The 8938-nt window shown below is 39.0% G+C and overlaps 1 protein-coding gene across 1 annotated transcript in view; it reads left to right on the top strand.

Annotated features, from left to right (window-relative positions):
- The window catches only part of Itga4 (integrin subunit alpha 4), an 89115-nt gene that overhangs the window by 25511 nt on the left and 54666 nt on the right, over positions 1-8938 (top strand). Inside the window, exons 6-10 of the mRNA XM_004628644.2 lie at positions 1421-1550; positions 3123-3208; positions 3911-3973; positions 4060-4197; positions 7859-7970. Of these exons, the coding sequence (XP_004628701.2) occupies positions 1421-1550; positions 3123-3208; positions 3911-3973; positions 4060-4197; positions 7859-7970 (529 nt within the window). The remainder of the gene's footprint in view (positions 1-1420; positions 1551-3122; positions 3209-3910; positions 3974-4059; positions 4198-7858; positions 7971-8938) is intronic.

Raw genomic sequence — 8938 nt, 5'->3', positions numbered from 1 at the left:
TGTTTAGATAAATATTCTTAACTCTTCTGAAGATTTAGGAAACCGGTGCCATATAGAAGTAAAACCTGTGTATACAATCTCATAGCTCGTAAATTTGTTACTATTACTCTAATTTTTGCTGCTGAACATTCTTCATATAATTTGAGAAAAATAGTATTTTCTGTCAATACCACGTATAATCAGGGAAAATTTATAGTAAAAATTACTTTTATTAATATTTTATTGGAAATGAAAAGTAGATATTTAATTTTTTTTCTTATTTTAGGTAATTAAAAACTTATTCAAGTATGTTACTTTTATTATCAGTTAAGGAAGGAAGAAAATTACACAAGAATCCACGTTTTTCATTGTCACAGTAGTTGAGATATTTAATAATATGGTAATATCCTCTTAAATTAGTTATATCTCCAAACCCTGACTTTTTCCCTAGGACCTTAAGGGTATGCTGTGAAAGGCCTCAATTGTTTTAACCCCAAGTCTTATGATTTCTCTTAAAAGTCCATCATGAATTCATGAACACTGTCTAACTCCATGGAGTTGACTTTATCAAATTTTAGAATAACTTCTCTAAAACATGATATTTTTTAAATGCTTGCAATAAATCTTTACATTTACTTTTGAAGGCTCAAGATTTAGGAAGTATGGAAATATGACAAACCAATTTGATTGCTGCCAGAGTTTATGCGGTAGCAGGCAAAGGGCCTGCTCATTGCAATCTTCTGTTTCTTCTCCCAAAATTCCTATTTATCATAGACACCCAAATTCCACTGGATTTTTTTTTTTTTTTAATTTCAATCTTAACATTTTTAGAAAAGCTGATCCATGGTCTTTGCAAGCTGACTCAAGCACTGACCGGGACAGGCTCTTCCTCCTGGATTGCCCTGCTCACACAGCTTCCTAATGTTTAGTCTACTCATGACTTATAAATAAATCCCCTACATAAATTTGAAGAAAGCATTTTAAAAGTTTTCCTCTGAATTTGTTTTCAGATGAAAACTCATTACCCAACTTTCCTAGACTTTTTTATTTTTTTTTTATTTTTATGTTTTAAATTAAGAAAAATGGGCGGGCCAGAGAGCTCAGCTGCCTAAAGTGCCTGCTTACACAGGTGCGGGGACCGGGATTTGATTCCTCGGTGTGCTGGGCCGGGCCCCATGCCACAGGGTGCGCTGAGATGGTGACTGAGACTGGGCATGGTGGCACATGCCTATAGTCCCAGTGCTTGGGAGGCGGAAAGCAGGAGTATCACTACAAGTCCAATCTGTGTAGGTAGAACCTGTACCAAATACATTTTTTTAAAAGGAAAGAAAGAAAAATGTCATATTTCAGTAAATATAGTATAAGGTGTGTTATCTTTTGTATTTATGTGACTGTGTACTTTTAAGTGGGGTTTAATTTTTCTTTTCCTTTTTCCTTATAGGATTTAATTGTGATGGGCGCTCCAGGATCATCTTATTGGACCGGTTCTCTTTTTGTCTATAATATAACTACAAATAAATACAAAGCTTTCTTAGACAAACAAAATCAAGTCAAATTTGGAAGCTATTTAGGTATTATAGAGATTGACAAATTCAAATTCCCTGTCTCTTGGTTACTAGTTATTATTAAAAAAAAAAAAAAAAAAAGGAATATTGTAGCTTTAAAAGATCGACATGGTCAGCAGGTAGCAATTAAACAGTTGTGAAACTCTCGATAAAATAGAAAGTCTGTGGAATTTTAGTGAAATGTATTATTTTGCATTTGACGTATGTGACTGCAGTCATCGTTACCTACTTAACTAGAACTCCTGGGGCGGCTTCCCTTTTGGATTTCACTGGAGGGAGGACCACAGACTTGTCCGTATCTTAATAAGGTCAATTTGTTACTAATTATTTCCAGCCACAACTGTGTGCTTACTACACTCCGGGGGCTTATCCTAAGAACTTTACACATGTTAACTCACTTAACCGTGTATGTATGAGTGAGTATAGTTTCTTAAAAGATCAAATGAAAGCCCACGGGACTGTCACCAGCATTCTGGGTAAAGGGTAACATTAAGAAGCTTAGTGTAAAAACTGCTCACTGGCCTTTGTCTTTTAAATTCTTGGACTATTTCCTGGAACTTAACTAGTCATTCATTTTCCCTCCCCCTCTCCCCCTCTCCCCGTCTCTGTCCCCCTCTGTCCCCCTCTGTCCCCCTCTGTCCCCCTCTGTCCCCCTCTGTCCCCCTCTGCCTCTCTCTGCCTCTCTCTGCCTCTCTCTGCCTCTCTCTGCCTCTCTTTCCCTCTTTCTCTCTCTCTCTCTCTTTCTCTCTTTCTCAGAATATATTACTTTCCTATATATTGGAAAGAAAGCTTCTACCAGGGAGGGACAGAAGGGGACCCAAGTGGGTGGTCCAAGTTTAACTTTTCATCACTATCACTCTCTTCCTTGCTATTATTTCATACTTGATATTTCTACAGAAATACAACAAATTTTGGCATTCCCATTACTATTAGTTTTTCTCTATTTCCTTACAAAGCATACATTTATTTAAGCTGTATGTATTTCAAATGTGTGCATCTTCTATGGAGGTAATTACATTAAACAGGCAGCATTTTTCTCAGTCAGAACTTCACTGACAATGCAACATTTTCTTATTTATGATGGAACAGGTCCTCAAGTATTATAAAATATAATTTGATGATATGCCTTTTAGCACATGAAATTAAAATTTTATGTGTCATCATATACCTTTTGTGTCATCTTCAAATCATGACATTAAGATTTCATGGTACAACAGTTGAAAACTGGGAAGATGTTTATTTAAAGCTTAAAATGTTTTATATACGCAAACATTTTGGTTGTAATTCTAGAACCTGATTACTCTTACTATACAAACCAAATGCAAAGGTGGTATTTTCAGCTTTCAGGAGTTAGAAATACAAGCCGCATGCTTTCATAACACATCTATCAAAATTGCTCAAAGCATAATGAGAAGAAAAAACCATAAAGAGGATGCTCAGCATTATGCTAAACATGCTTGCCATGTTGCTTCATGTAGTTGTTTTGAATTCAGACTCATTCAGTGCTATGAGTAGATCTGGGGTATGTTGTATCCATGCTAACTGATGGGGCTTACTCCTTTCTTGTCTTTCTTAAAGGGTACTCGGTAGGCGCAGGGCATTTTCGGAGTCCGCATACCACAGAAGTAGTTGGAGGAGCCCCTCAGCATGAGCAGATTGGGAAAGTAAGAAATTGCATTTTAATCTTTCTTTTTTTCCAAAAGTTTCCAGTGGGTCACTGGAGGTAATAAATAGCAACAGAAGAGCTACAAAAATTCTAAGGAATGAAAGATTAGAAATAATAAATTGGGTAGTGCATTAGTGGAATGTGTGAAAGATTTGTGGTTATAAAGGAAATTTAGAAGAAATGCTTTAAGGAAAATTACAGAAGTCAAGCAAAGATTTTCTTCCTATAAGTAAACTGTAAAATGAAATGAAAGCTGTGCAGGGAATAGATTTACTGTGTAACTTTCATTGAGAGGAATTTGGAGTAGCCACATGCTTTATTGTAAGTTGAGAAGAGGCAAATGTTACTTTTGGTTCTAGTTTTTGCTAAGTTGCTGTCTGTGTGCTGGCCAATCTCTGTGCCTACCTTTTGAAGAGCAAATCAAATATCTTCTGTGCCATCTATGGGATCAATAAAATAATTCCCAAGAGGATGATTCTATAAATGAGGCAGCTGAATGTGAAAATAGAGCCCTACACCTTCCTGTACCACTTCTGAAACATGTTTGTAATACTTAACATTTTAAGTGAATTTCAGTATTTTTATATCTGAGCAGCTATCTGAGCTAAAAGTTAACATTTTGATCAAACAGAAAAAAGTATATTGTTAATAAGAGCCTTTGAAGGTAATATACACTCTTTCAATTTATTCCCCATTGCAGGCCTATATATTCAGCATTGATGCAAAGGAACTAAATATTGTACACGAAATGAAAGGAAAAAAGGTAAAATGCCTCTCTCTTTGGTACAGTGAGGGCTTTTGAGAACAACGCTGCTTCTTCCTGACCCGCTATGGTTTGCTTTGCGACAGCTTGGCTCCTACTTTGGAGCTTCTGTCTGTGCTGTGGACCTCAACGCAGATGGCTTCTCAGACCTGCTGGTGGGAGCGCCCATGCACAGCTCCGTGAGGGAGGAGGGCAGAGTGTTCGTGTTCATCAACTCTGGCTCGGTACGTGTGACTGGCTGCCCCAAACCGTGAGCCATTCATGGGAACTGTGACAGGCACTGAACCTATTCTTATTCCAGAGTTCTGAAATTCCAGGTGCTCAGGCTAACTTGACTGACAAAAATAAAAACTTTAATATGGTACTCATGCCCTCTAAAAAGGAAACTGACCATCATGGTGAATGGGCAGCTATTTCATTTGGATATTCCAGAAAGACTTATATTCTCTATTCACAGCTTGTGAATATTCACTTCAGTAATTAAAATTTATTTGAGCTTTATTTTGACACAATTCTAATATGAGAGAATGTTGTTTATTCTTCAAAGTGAGGATTTTTTTAAACAATTCTAAAATTGAGGTCTTTACATAATTTAATAAATTATAAAATATTACTAGAAGGTCAAGAATTAAATATCTTTATTTGAAAACAGTTGGAAATGTTTAGCTAAAATATTAATGGAAATGCATGCATGTTTCATTTTTAAAAAGAACATGAATTTGACAATTTATTTCAAAGTGAATAGTCTAGTAATTTAAATAGGTAATTACGGACAGTGGTTTACTTTTCAATCATGAGCCATGTTTTAAAGTAGAAACTGAGATCTTGATTTAATTTAAAGAACTCTGCTGGCTTTATCTTGGCAGCTTCCCATCTTGACATTAAATCAGAACAAAGAAATCTCAGTGTCTTAAAGGGATGTCTTCACCCCATGGCCTTGATTTGAAAACAAAAGCAGGCTTGTGAGCAAATCGGTTCATTTCTTATGGCATAATGTCTTAGTCAGGATTCAACACAATAAGATCTGTTTCAAGAAGGTATTTGTAATCTGATTTAACCAGTGGTTTCAGAATACTTAAGAAGTTCCTCATTTAAGCATCAGACTAAACTGTGTACAACTGAGGAGAGAACACTGTCATCTTAGAAAACTGGGGATTCTCAATGTTCTAAATATGGAGCAGTGAATTCGCAGAGGCACTGAGATTTCATAGGCTGCTATTAAATGTAAGTTTAAGAGTAAGGACAGCAGCCGGCGAGATAGCTCAGTGGTCTAAAGCGCCTGCTTAGGCCAGCTTAGGCAAGCATGCAGGGACCACTGTTCAATCCCTGGCACCACATGCTATGCCAGCCCCGCCCCCAGAGCAGGCAAAACAGGCCACAAAAAAAAAAAAAAAAAAAAAAGACATATCATCTATACAGTGATCCTTCAAATCTCATCAATAGTGATACCCAACAATCATTTTTCTTGCAGAGACATTCCAAATTTTCCAATCAGTCATTTTCTTAGACATGCTACATCCTCCTGCTGCAGATTTCTCTGTGTGTTTGCAACTTAAATGTTTTTTGAGAATGGTTTACAAAGCAGCCTACACATCCAAAACAAAGCAGCATAGCAACTTTTGCCCGCTGAGATCTTAAACCTTCCCAGTATGAAAAATCAAGGCAGAGTTAGTTTAAAGGGCCCGTTAATCTACCTTTGAGTTCTTCCTTCCCACTTACCAAGAGGTACCAGCCCACTATTGAGCGCCGCTGTCAGTTGAGTCATTGACTTCAGCTTTCAGCTCCTCTGCTTAGTCATTTTTGCTGCCATCTCGCCTGCTGCTGGCTAACTCTCTGCAAAGGCTGTACCCCCTATGCAGTGCAATAGATTTATCTATCTGCTTTGCTATTGTCTGTCCTCCTGGAGTGTAGACTCCATGTAAAGAGCAGCCATCTGTCTTGCTTATTGCTCTTTCCTTTGGGCTGGGAAGCATCTTGCCGAGTAGGTGCTCCAAAATTATTTTTGAATGAACTTAAGAAAGAATGACACTTGAGTGACTCTGGCTTCCACCTAATCCTACTAAAATTGCTCTTGGGCTACCCCAGAGAATGCTTGATCCCTGCTCTCTGGGACTGGAGGATACTTGAAGAGTGAGCGTCACCTCTCTTCAGACTCTGCTCCCAGAACTGCACTGTCATGTCTGCGCCTGTCTGCTCTCCCAGAGCCCCTTTCCCTTCACTTCTGGCATTCCTACAGAAGCTGGCTGTTCTTGGTCCCAGTTTTTGATTCAGTCCCCTGCTGCTTGGCTGTCAGTGGCTGCATCTATGGAGGTGATGCCGTCATCTTCCTTCTGGTTTAGGATTAAGCTGAATGGCAGTGTGTGGGGTGAAAGACGGACCAAGTACAGGGTGAGAGTAGTCCTGTCTTGACCTCCAGCATCCCAGGGTCTCGTGAAAACACCAAATCTGGGAGTAAACAGTGGAATACAGTGTGGCAAATAATGCTTAATGAACTATAAAAAGTGGAAGAAGTGACTTGTTTTGGGTCAAGAAGGTTTCCCAGAGGAAGTACTGTTTGAGCTAGGCAACGATAGGAATTTTTCAGCTAGAAAATAAAAGGTGATGGGCACTTCACTCAAGGAAGAACGTGTGTGCTTAGGGAATGACAGACTTTTAAAGAAGAGGTCTGTGGTGAGCAGTGTGTGGCTTTTTATCTTGGTGGAGGGACTGAGATGGGATTGAGATGATCAGCATTAGGAAAGAGGACTGGCAGCTATTGCTGCAGCAGCTCAGGACTGCAACAGTATTCAACCTAGTGACTCCTCTTCCCAGTATTGAGATTCTAACCAACCAGCCCATTTCCATTGCTGCTGGGATAAAGTTTGAAAGGCCATTTTGTCACATCACTCAACTAGGAAGTTTCAGTACATTCCCAAGTCACGGCGCAGGCACATGCATATAATCCTAGCACTCCAGAAGTCCAGCAGGAGGACCAGGAGCTGAAAGCCAGTATGGGCTGCAGAGTGCATTCAGGGACAATGTGGGCTACATAATGAAACTCTAGGCTGGGGAGATAGCTCGGTAGAACAAGCACTTGCCTGGCAAGCGTAGGTCCTGAGTTCAATCCCTGGTACCACCCCCCCCCCAAAAAAAATCATAATGAAACTCTGTCTCAAAACACCAAGACACAAGCAGACAAATTTTTCTCTCCAATCAAATTATAGCTCTTTAAATTGCAACTTGACTTTTTTTTGCCTTATTCCATTATATGTAGTATTCCATTATATGTGCTATTCCTTTGGTATTTGTGTTCTGCTGAGAATCTTTTCTGAATATCAAAATTCTACTTTGCTATCCATAGGCACCTTGCGTGCCATGTTCTTTATGAAATCTCTTCTAGACTTTTTTCCTATTTTCTTACTATTGGTGGTGGCTCCTTATCTCCATTACATGCTTCGCCCTTGTTTCTTGTACCTGCAGCACAGTTTTACTTCTATATCATATTGCTGTGGCTGCGCTAAGCCCTACAGAAGGAAGTATATTTTGCTCACTACCTATCCCCTTTCACCCATTCATTTTACATAGTTCATTATCTTTAGTAAGAGCTCAATAAATATTTGTAAATTGAATTATCAAAATGACTTATTGGATTTTCTAAGCCAGGGATCATGACTTTGATGTGTTTTATATCCTGTGGGCTCTAATCATGTTATAATATGTGTTGGCATACTCAATAAAAATTTATCGGATTGAACTGAGATGTGTATACTACTGCTCAGTCTGTAGTTTGTCCAATTTGTTTGGTGCATTAGAAAAAAAAAATCCATATCCAATTACAGCAGTAAATCATGTGTAAATTTGTCATGGGATGTAATAATGACACCTTTCTTCTCCCTGTCTACCTAGGGAGCAGTAATGAATGAAATGGAAACAGCGCTCACTGGAAGCGACAAATATGCCGCAAGATTTGGGGAATCTATAGTTAATCTTGGTGACATCGACAATGATGGCTTTGAAGGTAATTGAAAGTATCTAATTTGGTACTTGACTTCTACTTTTAAAATGGCTCATGAAAGAGCATATAATTGGGATTGTTATTTGCCTTTCTATGGAAAGTGAAGCCAGGATGATATATGTGTGCTTTGTCCTTCTAGTATTCATCTGACTTCTTCATTGTAAGCATTGATTTTCACTGTTGTTACTAAGAACTGATATTCAATATACCTGGTTTCATTGATTTGGAAGCACTGCTAATTATAAGTAGCCATTATGTTAGGTGCCTCTAAAAATCCTATTAACTGCGTGAGAACACTCAACATTTATTTCTGTTTCAAGAAGCATCCTGATTTCAGAAATGAAAAGACGTTAAGGTTGGGAGAGAAATGTATGACCTAGACTCACTGGACCATGGTGCATAAATACCAGGGCAATAAAGGCACTGACCAAATCTGCAGGCCCTGGCTGCAGAGCTGGAGGTGGATTCTGGAAGCCCCCTGTTGTGCCAGGCTCTTCCTGTTCAGCTCTGCCCTGTGGGCTTGAGAGATTCTAGGGAAAGTCTCGAGCGCTGGCGCAGAGCAATGGGTGAAACTCGAGGACAGTGACTCTTCACCCACTGGTATTGCAGACTCTGAGTAACTGAGTAGAGGGTGGAATCTTGCTGTACATTTTGCCTGGCTCTGAGTAGTAACCAAATCTGTGTGTATAATGAATAAATAAGTTTGAAGAGGAGTATGCAGTTTCCCAGAGTTCAGTAAGTCTCTGGAACATATTCTCAGGCCTCAGAACTGTCTTCTTGAAAGGGGCATTGGGAATGAATGTATGGTTATATGAGGACAAAAGTTGCTTGGATATTAAAACAAGTGACAGACTGCCAAAAGTTCTTGCTACCGGGCTGGAGAGATGGCTCAGTGGTCTAAAGCACCTACTTAGAACAAGCTTGGCAAGGCATCAGGGACCGCGGTTCAATCCCCCAGCACCACATGCCAG

Source organism: Octodon degus, unplaced genomic scaffold (assembly GCF_000260255.1).
Source record: "Octodon degus isolate 3935 unplaced genomic scaffold, OctDeg1.0 scaffold00025, whole genome shotgun sequence".
Taxonomy (NCBI): Eukaryota; Metazoa; Chordata; class Mammalia; order Rodentia; family Octodontidae; genus Octodon; species Octodon degus.
This window is presented reverse-complemented; position numbering and strand designations above follow the sequence as displayed.